This window comes from Artemia sp. Qi Xiang Cuo, chromosome 20 (assembly GCF_049724085.1).
Source record: "Artemia sp. Qi Xiang Cuo chromosome 20, ASM4972408v1, whole genome shotgun sequence".
Taxonomy (NCBI): domain Eukaryota; kingdom Metazoa; phylum Arthropoda; class Branchiopoda; order Anostraca; family Artemiidae; genus Artemia; species Artemia sp. Qi Xiang Cuo.
In genome coordinates, this window is record NC_142813.1 from 23,118,027 (window position 1) to 23,131,183 (window position 13,157).

A 13,157-nucleotide genomic window follows, 5' to 3' on the forward strand; every position below is an offset into this window, starting at 1 on the left:
TGATGGTATCAATCATGTCTATAAAACAGAGAAGAAATAGAATTGGATCCAAAATAGAGCCTTGTGGGACTCCAACTGACTGACATTGAGATACTGATGAGGAAGAAGTATCACCTCCGTCTACATACTGATTTCGGTTTTTTAGGTAAGACATTACTAAGTCATTAACTGGGCCTCTTATGCCACAGTTATCAAGTTTAGTATGCAATATTTTATGGGAAATCGTATCAAATGCCATTTTAATGTCAATAAAAATTGTAGCAGGAATATCACCTTTGTCGAGGGCGTCATGAACAAACTGAGTCATTGCCATAATAGCATGCTCAGTAGAGTGAGACTTCCGGAACCCAAATTGCATCGGACTAAAAAATTCAGATCTCATTAGAAAGCTGACTAAACGGTTATATAGGCACTTTTCAAGCAACTTCTCAAAAGTAGACAGGATCGAAATCGGCCGATAGTTTGTTGGGTTCTTCGGGTCTCCTCCTTTATACAAAGAGATAATTCTTGCAGACTTGAAACAAGAAGAAAATCTTCCAGTTTTAAAACAGAGGTTGAACACATGGGAAAGCGTGTTTACAATATTTGGTGCTATGCACTTAATCAGATTAGTCGATGACCCATCGGTCCCTTCCGAAGATCCATTCTTTAAAAGGTTTGTTGTAAGTAAAATTTCATCTGGGGTTACAGGAGTAAGAAAAATGGAGCAATTGAGAGACGGGGGTAGATATGATTGAAAGTCCTCTCCAGTTTCATTATCCAGATGATGGGCCAGGTTGTTCCCAGCAGTTGACGCGGTTTCCTCGCCAATTTTTGCAAAGTGTATATTTAATGCATTGATAACTTCCACTTTCCCTGTAGCCAGTTTAGTTCCATCTTCAGCTATTAATTCATCAGGAAGATCATGGGTCTTATGTTTTCCTAAGTACTTATTAATTATTTCTCATGTCTTCTTGGGGGACCCTTCTGCTTCAAAAAATGCTTTGACGAAGTAATGACTTTTTGCTGCTCTTAAAATTTTTGTTAAATAATTTTTGTACCTGAGAAATTCAGCTAATCTTAACTTCAGATTTATGCATTAAATATAGCTTATATAACAGATTTTTATTTTTTATTGATACCAGCAATCCAGGAGATATCCAAGGCTTAATCGGCTTTATACTATTTCTTCTTGATATTTGACGGAGAGGGAAAGCATTATTGAAACAACGTTTAAACTGATTCACAAAACATTCAGCAGCAAAACATACTACTATATTATGATGAGAAATAAACAGGGATATTTGATCAAAAATATTTAGTAACCCGCGACAGTTCAAAAATGCCATTATAAAATTAGAGCATTTATTTAAAACATGGTTGCGGATTAGATATTTATATTTTGGGATAGAATGTCCCATCATATAAAAAAAATGACCTTAATTGAATAAAGTCTCAAATGTTTCACCCAATTTAAGGATTAGATCCTCTAAATCACTAATTATATTATCACGTTTCTCGATGATGGTTCTACTTATTGACAAAAAGTGAGGTACTAGACATACTGAGAGTTCAAGTAGACCCAATTGTAACCAGAACTTCATCTGAAAGAGACAAACATAAACAAAAAACTAGAACTTTATAACATTAAAACCTTATATAAGAAAAATCAGGAATAGTGTGGCAAAAAGTAAAGAAATTAAATATAACAGTTTTGATAACAAAAAAAAAAAAAAAAAGTAAGAAAAAACCACATAATACTCATTATGATACTTTTGCGAACGGGCCTCCGAAAATAAGATAATCATGATCCTCAAACAATCATAAATTATCAAATAACTTTACAACCAGACCACTAAACACAAAATAACAAAATTCTCCACAAAATCATATAAATCAAAACTCAGATTACTACTATCCAATTCAGTTATTGATCAGCTCTCTCCCATATCACCGAACCATTTTTTTTTTATCTCAAGCCATACGTGGGTTCCTTTATTTTTCACTCGAGAAGCAACAATCATTCCAGACCCCTTCATCTCTTTTGCTTTAGTGAGCAATCCTGTGCGTAAAGTGTTAAGTGCTGGAGGAAGGTCCGTGCAAAATTCTTATTCCAGAGTCCTTAAGCTTGGATACGTTTTGCATAACTAAATACGCTTCAGCTTCATTCCTGAGCCTAATTAGCCGGTTTACGTGTCTGACTTTGATTACGGCGTCTATTCGTTATATTAACAGTTTTTCCACCTAAGCGGTAACATTTGTTAATTGACAAAGATGACTCAATTTTTAAGGTATTCTTAAGTAGATCTTTTACGTGAGCTTCAAGGGATTGATTCGGATTAATATCTGTAGGTAAGCCGTGTATGATCAAGTTCGAACTTCTTTCTTTTACTTCAATTAGTAGCATTTGACGCTCGAGCAACGAGTTCTTCTGCTTTTGCTCTTCCAGTGATCTTTCTAATTCGGCTATTTTTCTATCTCTTTCTAAAGCCTCATTCTTTAACTCCTGTATTTCAGAAGACAAATTGTTAACTGCAGTTATTAAATCACCCTTCTTACTAAGTATTCGGTCTAATTTTTCGTTTTGGAGCTCATTAGCTTGGTCGAACTTGTCTTGAGATACTGGAATATTCATTATATAATTTGGTGATATGCCCGAACACAATTTTTTTTTTTTTTTAAACATCATTAAACTAGACTTACGTCAAAGAGGGGTTATTGACTACCCCCCCGGTAAAACCAAATAACGTGTTGTTGAAATAAAAATCTATTTTGAATCAACTAGAGTTCAGGTATTCAGCCCTTGCGCAATTTTAATCCTTTCATTCACTCAAATGTTTTTCAATTAGGATAGCTATCTATTTCATATTTTGGTCTTCACAGTACAGGAGCTAGATTCATTCTAACTACTTCTACTACTACTACTACTGTTACTGCTATTACAACTATGGCTAAGTGTATGAAGATGAATTTTTCACGGAATATTGAGGGGGAAGTGGAGCTGAATCACAACACGACGTCTGCATGCAGGTTGTCAAAAGAGCGTATCAGCAATATCTTAGGAACATCCTGGTGTGTGCAGCTGAAACTTATAGGGCTTCTTGTAGGGGATGTTGGACTAACCAAGAGGCAATATTTGCATCCTACTGCTACTACTTCTACTGTTACTACTGCCATTGCTACTGCTGCTATTCCTACTACTACTATTACTATTGGTACTACTGCTACTAAAACTATAGGTATGAAGGCAAAATTTTGGGGAGTGTCGAAACAATGTATTGTTTACATAAAACTTACAGAAATGTTTCTCAGGAAAACTTGATGATGTGTAAAACCTAATTAAATAATACTATGTGCGTCCAGATTTTTAAAAGGAGATATATAACTGATTAAACTGAATATTTAATATATATTAATATTAATTCCTGGAAACTAAGCAATTCAAGATTTTTTTTTTTCACTTCCTTTTTTATTCTTCAATGTTACGAATATAAAGGAATTTTTTTTTAGCTTAATTTGTTTTCAGCAAAGTGGAAATGACGCCATGGGCTTTAGAACATTTACGGTTAGAGGGACACACCCAGAGACCAACGTTCTGCCTTATTCTAAGGATAAATCTTACATGTATGGCTTGTTATTACGACAAGCCATTGGCTTTCTCCTTTATTGAATAAAGTAAATAAACGTAAACCATGGCCGAATTGCATAGTTTACAGTCGTTCCGGGCTGTGGGGCTATGGCATCTCCGGAGGCATAATTATTAGAGCTTTTGGCTTATTTGAATAAAATTGTTTTTTTGAAATTCCGATTAGTGTTGAGGGAAGGGGGCATCTAAAAAGTACAAGGGGGGCTGGTTACCCTCCAATCACTCTTGAACATGCCCTTAAAGTTTCAACTTAGTACCCCTAGTCGTTCATTATATTGCTGATACGCCCTTTAAACAACCAGCTTGCGTATAGGGTGTTTTAATTGAGTTCAGTGTCCCTCTCAACATTTTCTCGAAGTTTCACCTTAATACCATGTGCATTTTTCGAGACCCAGGATCAAACATGCCCTTTTCTCCCAATAAAAAACATTACATGTTAACAATGGGCAACTTAAAAAACTTACAGCCCTTGCCTTGGGGGCTGTGGGAGGCTATTCTCACCTCAGTGAAATACTTATTTGACCTTTGGACTATTTTGAACGACATAGTTATCTCAAAAGTTTGATCAGATGTATTTGGGAAAAAAGGGTATGGGAGGTTGACTGTTTGCCTTCCGATCACTTTTGACTCTTAAAAAGGGCACTAGAAATTTTAATTTTCAATCAAATGAGCTTCCTCCGAAGCTTGTACAACCACCCTTACCATATGAAGTGGCTCTGGAAAAAAAATAATGCATTGAACCCTTATGGTTCTTTACTATAGGCAATGCTAGAGCATTGTCTCTGATTTATTTATTATTGTTTTTTTCAGGAGGCAGTTCATACGGAAGAAGTGGTCGTATAAACTTCGGAGGGGGCTCATTCGATTGGAAATTAAAAGTTCTGGTTCCCTTTTTAAGAGTCAAAAGTGATCGGTTGCATATTTGATCGATTGCTTGTTTATTTGGAATAAGGAACTCTGTCAATTTTAAATTTGTTTGGTTCTGACTTAGAATTTGAATCCATGTTATTTGAATTAAATAAACCAAAAAAAAAATTTCCCTCAAATGTACTTCAGACGGGAAAACCTTCATGATGTACGCCTAGCGCATGTGTTCACGATCGCAAGAGGTGAACGGGTATCATATACTGCGGTTAACGATACCAGACCAGGTCCATCGGAAGTAATTACTTGTTCTTCTTAGAGCCATCCTGTTATCTCTTTTTTTCTTCCTTTACTTGTAAAGGAGTTCATTCTTTGCCATACCTGATCATTCTTTCCGTTTTGTATAGTGAAAAGGTCATTTCATAAAATACAAATATTTTCTTTGTTTACTGTGGTTTGGAAAACTGCAAAAATAGAGAGCTACACAAAATTTGCATATCTTAAGTTCTTTTTTGGCAAAAACTGAGGTGTAAAAGCAGTTTTTCTTTTAATGTTTTTTTATATCCTTCCATTTGTATAAATATTCTTTTTTTCTTATTTGTGTAGGATACGCAAAAAAAATCTGTATCCTACACAAAACTGTATCCTTATGACAAAAATATTGTCAGGATTTTTGTTGTTCCTAAAAGCTCTAAAATGATAAATTTGTTGCCTAAATACATACCAGATAATATGGAAAAGGCATTGGAATACGCGAGTATGTAAAAACCCACCACGAATCAAACAATAGATAAACGGATAGATAGATAGATATTTGTTGTTATAAAAGCCTCTTCGGGCCATGGTTAAAACAAAACAAAAACGAAGACGAAAATACTTACGCACACAGTAAATCATACTTAACAATAACAATACCGTTCGTGCCATTCGCAACAATACAAGCCTCTTCGGGCCATGGCTAAAACAAAACAAAAAAAAAAGACAAAAATGATTACGGACACAGTAAAACAAACTTAACAAAACCATAACATAGTAATAAAACAGTCATAACAAGAGGAAAAAAACGCACATAATAACATAATGATTACACAATAAAGTAACATTCGCTATTGTTTCCTATTGTTACTGCTGTTTTACTGGCACACAAAATATTTAATGCTTTAAAGCCATGTGGGCCATGGCTACAAAAAAAAAGAAATAACAGAAAGAGAAACAACTCACACATATTCAGAATACTTCCACACACCGCGCCCCCTTAGAAAAATCTCTCTCTATGGGTCATTTAATATATTTTGCAATCTTTTTTATTGTCCCATTATATTTTTGTCCTATTACTGAGACCAATCAGTCACTTGACTCCAAATTACTAGAAAATAATTCTTTTCTTAAATCTTGTAATTTAGAACAAAGCGCCATAAATTGAAGCAGATCCTCGCCATTACCTCTACACATGGGGCACGAGTAAGGACCATACATCACTCTTACCCTCCCTAAGTACTTCCTCCTTTCTCAGAGTGCTAGGAAATGACCCCTCCCTGGCATTCACCACTTAATCTTTTCACTATTTAAACCCACTTTAAAATAAATATCATGTCCCCAGACTCCTTCCATTGCCGGTAAACTCCATAATGACGGAAGTAATGGTAGTAATCTGTCAGTTTAGATAACTAGACCCGAAAACCTGTTTTTCCTGTTTCGATAAACTTAGGAAATCTATGCTGATGGCATGGAAGAGAAAGTGCAAGGAACTCCTGAAATTGTGTGCTAATTGTAGTCTATTAAAAATTATTTTTATGTGTCTTCCTCTAAGATCTATGACGGCAAAGTTGTTTGGTGCATTTTAGAAGCATTGGAGTGCTAGAACTCTAAATAGATTTCCGTAATATTTCTCTTTTGTAATCCCAGCAATTTTGCTTTTCCCCTTATTTTTACTTTTTTTTTTAAATGAAGCTATAGTAAACAAGGTAGTTTTTTTTTCTTGTTGGTGTATGTTCTTTATTTGGTACTTTTATTATATGCCTTTCTTATCATTCCAAACAGTTTTTTTTTCACTTTTAATAATCAGTGTTTTTACTTTTTTGCCAGGAATAAGTAAATCCGCGTTATCCTTTTTTTCTTATATTTAGCTAAGATTGAGCTGCTCAATGAGATTGAGCGACAAGCTCGAGGAATAGTGCTAAGTGTGCCACTTATCATCGGCAAAGCATTACTTGAGGTTAGGAGTTCGATGCTCTCAAAAGCTGACCAACGAAATTATGTGACGATCAAGTCAAATATTAGCTTCAAACTCTTAGTGGTTTCGACTGGTCGTTTTTCCAAATTATATGACTCCTACTTCAAAAGTAAACTGCTGCGATACCAAGATAAGGAAACTGATGAGGTAATCCCCTTTTTTGTTTACTTATTAAATAAACACTAAAAATGGAATAATGAAAGTGCAACATATATTTTAGAAATTGGAACATATTTAAAAAGGTACTTCTGTAGAAGGGGACTCGGCCCCTATTCTTCTATGATTTTCATATCACTTGTTTCTTTTCTCGTGTTAGCTAGTTTGTCTCGTCTCATGTCATTCCAAAAAAAAAATCGCAAAATGAAACGTGGATTATCTGAAGTTATGGAGATTGAAATAAAATTACAATTGTGTATTTTTGACGGTGGTGATACGAAAAAATGTCGCAAATACTGATTGAGGATACTTTTCTCTTCTATGGAAATTTTTGAGAATAGTATTTGAATTCATAAATTTCAAAGTCAAAATTTGTAAGCACCAAGAACATCAAAATAAAAACATTTCTTCACTGGATCCATCTTAAGTCTATTCATACCTGAAAACTGCTCAAAGCTAATTTTGAGCAGGATTTATTGTTTTTCAAAGAATTTATCTATCTTATGCGCTGGTATATATTGTATGCACTTGAAAATAAACCTACGAAGCTCGTATTTTCTTTCAATATTTAGTTCCGAATTGATATAAAGTTCAGTTTATCGGCCTTGGGCTTAAATGGCGCATGAAACTAAGAAATAGTGAACTGCGACTTTCTATTATTTTTCTTTTTGTTGTTTCATGATATTGTCGGGCAGTCCCATATTTTCATCAGCATTGCCACGTTGAATCGTGAAAATAGATAAACAAAAATAATTAGATAAATTTTTCAACGCTTTTCGTCCCTAAATATTCAACCTGCTGATTCCGAAATTCAACCGTGGTTTCATAGGAAAGCTACACCTTCTTAAGCTCCTTGATGCCAGGTGTTTTTAGCTTATTTGATGCTAATTTTTCACTCGTGTTTCTTTAATCAAATTTGGTACCTTTTACCACCGAGAACTTAATAATTGCGTATGGTGGTCTTTTTTTATTCAAAATTGAATGCCTAATTTTCAAGATATAGATGGCGATGTAATTTTCCGCTTCGTCGATTTTCACTGTCCTTGATACTTCAAATATCAGAATTTTAAATCACCCTAAAAAAAACAGATGTGAGGCTGTATGCTACTCTGTTAACTGTTAGGTTAGTACTGTTACTACTTTTATTGATATCGCGTTTTTCTTTCATAATCGTGATAAAAACACAAATTTTGATTCTACTTTTATTTATTTGGCATTGAGAGGATAGTTTGACATAAGGTAATATATATATGTGAAACGACAATAAGTCACTAAATTAGGAAGAATAGTACGACGCTGTGTCAATTTGCATTTTGAGATTAATTGTTTATCTTTTTGTGTGTCCACTTATATTTCTTCTTTTGAATGTCTTCAGCATACATGGTAGAGTAAAAGAGGCTATTCTTTCATAATTCTGGCAACTATATTGCTCCACCCTACCTTACACCCATAGTAGAAATGATCTTACCAATTGACGTTTACGTCTATCATTTGTAGTTAACCAGTTATTTAAATAGCTTCGAAATTTTAACAGCATAACATTAATAGTAAAAAAAAAAAATCGAATTAAGAAAGAGCAAGGTTGAACCTTAGAACAGACTGGACTTATTCTATATACATTAAAGGGCTGCCGCCCTCTTCAACCCTCCTCTCTTTGCGTGGAGGTATGACATGAGCTTTAAGAGCTTTTCAAGATGCAACAAGTACGGCCAGCTGGCAATTGCAAGTATTTTATTTACCATTTACTTTCTATCAAAGCTTTAAGACCTTCTTAAGATGCAAGTAGTATAGCGAGCTGGTAATTGCGAATGTTTTACTTGACAATTTGTTTATAATATATCAAATCTTAAAGAGCTTTTTAAGATGCAAGAAGTACAGCCAGTTTTGAATTGCAAGTTTTTTATTACCCATTTACTTTTTATCGAAGCTTTAAGAGATTTTTAAGATGCAAGAAGTTCAGCAAGCTGGTAATTGCGAGTGTTTTGCTTACCATTTACCGTTTTTAAAAGCTATAAGAGTTTTTTAATATGTAAGAAGTACAGCCGGCTGGTAATTGTAAGTGTTTTATTTACGAATTGCCTTTCAAACATTTAAATCGAAAATGTTATTATTTAAAACAGTTACAGTTAAATGAGAATTTTTATTCTCAAAGTGTTCTGCTAGAAAACTTTAGATCATATTGCTCTTGTATCAGAGCCCTGATCCTTGAATCATTAGGACATAAAGAAAGTCAACTCTGAGTTTAAAGAGCGGTAGGTTGATGTAATGGCAGCTCTCCTAATATTTACGATAGTTTCTATTCGTCCTAAACATAAACGTTGTTTTTGTACGTATAGATATTAAAAAAAAAAAAATTGCTGTTTCTGTTAAAAATACCATTTCTGTAATAAGAGTAGAGCTATAACCCCCTCCGTACTGAAATTTTACGCTTAGTCTAAATGTAAATCTAATTGAAAGTATATTAGGGGTTAAGCCCTTCTCCACCAGCCCAAGGGTTATCAATATGTGAAGAATTCTCTCATTCAAACAGGATTCCAATGTGGATGATAGGGGACAGCAAATGGTGCACATACGACAGGCTATTATAATTTTGAAAGGTTTTCTGCCTTATGTAAATATATCGTGTATTTTGCTTAAAACCTATGTTGAGGTAGAGCATTACCTACTTCAACCATTCCAGCTAAAAGTGAATTTGTATTGTAGCATTTCGTAATAACTTATCGAAAAGCTGGGACGGAGCCTTATGACTTATAAGCTATGGCTCCTATATTTTGCTCTCCAGAAGCTTTATAATTAATCGCTTGGTATTATTATCGTTCCAAAAATATAAAATAGCTATACAATTTTGTCCATTATCGTTACTGTAAGCACATAAGGGAGTACAATATTAGCCCTTTTTACAATTCGTAAGTAAACAATTCGCTAAATTTTTTGTAATCTACTGTTTTAGAATGAGGGTAATACCAAATAATTGAGATTACTGATAAGTGACTTCTGGAATTCATCCTATTTTAAGCTACAGAAAATTCTGAATGATTGATTGTAATTTCTCTCTTCCAAGCTGAGACTGGTATGTGTGCTGGTAATGTGTATAAAATGTAAATTTTCAAAGTGCTTTCATAGCTGGAACAGGCTTATTGTCCAGGTCTTAATAAAAAAAATTGTCCAGCCCGATACTTCTATACTAATTTCAAACCTCAATTATCGTTGTTCTTGGCTACTTCTACGGTATAATTTTGAAGCAAATTGAAAAGCCATTCCCTCTTTATTAGCCATTGTAGAAATTATTTAAATATTGAATAAATAGAACAAGAATATGACCCAACTAGCTTTCCTACCCTTACTCTAAAATTACATGCTTTCTAGAAATACCTTCTTTTTACCCAGACTACGTTAAATGGATTGCTATCAGTACACTGGTTTAAGATATAATGATTGCAGCATTTGTTCTTTATGGAAATTAAATTTAACTTGGAAAATTAAGAACTATTCTTTTCTTTAAACAATAAAAAACCCATTTTCATGCAGAATCTTTTTTTATAACTAACACAGTTCCTTAGATCAAACATGATAATAGTTCCCATCCCTGAAATCAATGCTATGTGTAAACTCATAAATTGTCTTAGATGGGGTTATTGCCACTATATTCCCCTCATCGGCATGGTTTCTATATTGATAAGCTTTTAGTTCTTTCACTAAAAGAGACAATTCATTTGATCGGCTGAAGGACATTGGCAAATTTTGGTCCACTCCTTTTTGTCTGAATGATGTGTTTGTCCTTAAATTTTGCTTTTAAATTGTTCACATTCAAACGACGAATATGCCTTGACAGTTTACTCTTCCCTGTTGTGTAGAAATAGCTACCAACTTTAGCATGAATATCGCCTACAGTAACGAGTGCGTTCGACGTCCATTAATCTTAGTGTATATAATGAACGTATAGGACGATGGACCTATAGAATGTCTGTCAACGTTTACGATTCCTTCAAGTATGACTAAGAACGTAGTCTTTATTGCCACAAAAGTCGTAAAAAATCAACTAGTGTAGCATCAGAGCTCTATGGCAAGCACTCAGAGCCACTAAGCCAAATAACAGGATTTTGGCTTGAAATCTGATACATGAGGTGAACATTTTGGTAACTTTTAATCCACCCGCAGCATAGATCTCAAAGTCCTCTCGTTCAAAGTTGGAAAATTTGGGCTTGAAGACGTACTTTTGGGTTCTATAATGGCCTGTTTGCGGTTCAGAATGGCAGTTTATTTTGTTTCAGTGTCGGCTGTTGCCCATAAAGGGCACGTTAACTACACATTTTCGTGTGATTGAATCCTCTCCATATGTTTTACAACCACTAGACTGATATAACGACGCTTGAAAAAAATAGGGAGGGGGGGGGGGGTTGACCGTGACATTCTCCTCGAGAAAGATACTATAATTTGTATATTTATTAAGATCCCTTTTATAGGGCGCAATCCTTCTTTTTCAAAAATGGGAAACGTATTCTTATGTCAATAAATTTTGATGGGTAAATTAAAAGTTAAAGGACCGTGTATATTTGGACTGTGCAAGATGACTGAAAGTCTGAAGCTACGTCCATCTTCTTTAAATCATCTCTTAGGCGATTTGCGTTTTGTTGGTTTGCCTTTTACTCAAACAAGATATTGCAGAGTTTCCTCTATAGTGTGAAATAGCCGACATTTAGATGAAGGTGTTAGACCCATTTTTAATTGTACACTTTGTATGAAGATAGCGTCACACTTAATTCTGTAGTGCAAGGAGCAATCTTGTCTTTCGTGGAATAAAGGCTGGAGTGACTTTAATGGTTGTGTAAGTCTTCTTCTCATGCAATATTTAAGCGTGGTTTGACGGAATTTCCCTTATTTTCAAAGTGTGTAAGTGCATTCCCACAAAAGAAAAGAAAAAGAAAACGGGGACATTTTTAGCAAAAATTCAGTGTACATCCAATCATCAATTAGAAATTATTGAAGGTCTAGTAATATGTAATTATCTGTTAAGAATTATAGATTATAGTGTTAGTTACTACTGATTACCCCATCTGCATAGTAACTTGTGATGCCATTTAAGGTGACTACCAGAATATGCGTAGTAAAAGAGTTGAACTATGTCTCAATATAAATGAGTTTGCATTGTCTAGTAAATAATCCAGTTTCCATTTCAGGGTTTCATGATGATAGCCAAACCTGATCCATACCATTGTATAACTGTCAAAGTACAATTCATAGAAGAAAATAAGTTCACTCACAGTTCCATTAGCCTTGAATATTTTGATGCAATTTTAATTGGTAGTGACAATGCTGAAATTGAGAAATTGAACCATATGCTCCAGGGCTCGAACTTTGGTATCCTAGCAGACTGCGACACCGAGTTAGAAGGGGGCAATTATTTCAAGTGCAGTTTCAAGAAGGAAGATGTTCATGCGACGTTGCAGGTTTAATTTCTGAATTAGTTATAATTTGCTTCCTGAGCATATGGTAGGACAAATTGAATATGCTTAAAGAAAAAAATTAATGGCGAATGGAAGGATTAATTACCATACAATTGGAAAACCGAGCTTGCTGGTCAATTTAGCAGTATAGGTTTATATTAAAAAGAAAAAAAAAGAAAAATTTATAATTTTCAGCTTCCTATTGTCGTGCCCAAAGGGTCGAAAGTGTACCTAGCACTTGATAATGTAAGATTTTGTGGTTCTTCGGCTTTTTCCGATCTATTCCTCGTTGAAAATGTTGTTCTATTTGAAACAATGATCCTCGGGAACTATGCCTTAAAGTCGCAAAGAAGTAAAGTTTGTGTCATAAACAAAAAAAGCCGGGCAAGCATCTGTATGGATTGAAAGTGACCGTACTTTATCGATACTTACTTTTTGTGTCAACCTATGACCAAGAAAATTTATTTGAGCAGCACTAATTTATAATGTTTTAGGCCCTGCCTTTTTTTTAACTTTGAGGGTCCGAGCCAGCAAGTCAGAATATTTTTGGCAGTATTTATTCCACGAAATAATTATTCCAGCGGTTGAAGTAATCCATTTTTTCTTTTAATCTATACTTCGTCAGTTTCAAATAATTGCCAAGAAAACAGATTTCTTTTTTTTTGTCTTTTTTTCTAGTTATTTAGGCTCTTTGGGCACCTGAAGAAGCTTCTACTTTAGTCTGCCTCCAAAGAATTTTTTTTATCATAACATAAGCAGCTGTTTTTGAATGATACCCCAGGCCGTAGCTTTCTCGAATGATCCCTCGATCAGCTTGTAGAAGCGATCAGGGAAA

At 34.4% G+C, this 13,157-nt stretch overlaps 1 protein-coding gene across 1 annotated transcript in view; it reads left to right on the plus strand.

Moving 5' to 3' along the window:
* The window catches only part of LOC148940020 (uncharacterized), an 89,593-nt gene that overhangs the window by 67,545 nt on the left and 8,891 nt on the right, over positions 1 to 13,157 (plus strand). Inside the window, exons 13-14 of the mRNA XM_089105919.1 lie at positions 6,616 to 6,869; positions 12,056 to 12,325. Of these exons, the coding sequence (XP_088962045.1) occupies positions 6,616 to 6,869; positions 12,056 to 12,325 (524 nt within the window). The remainder of the gene's footprint in view (positions 1 to 6,615; positions 6,870 to 12,055; positions 12,326 to 13,157) is intronic.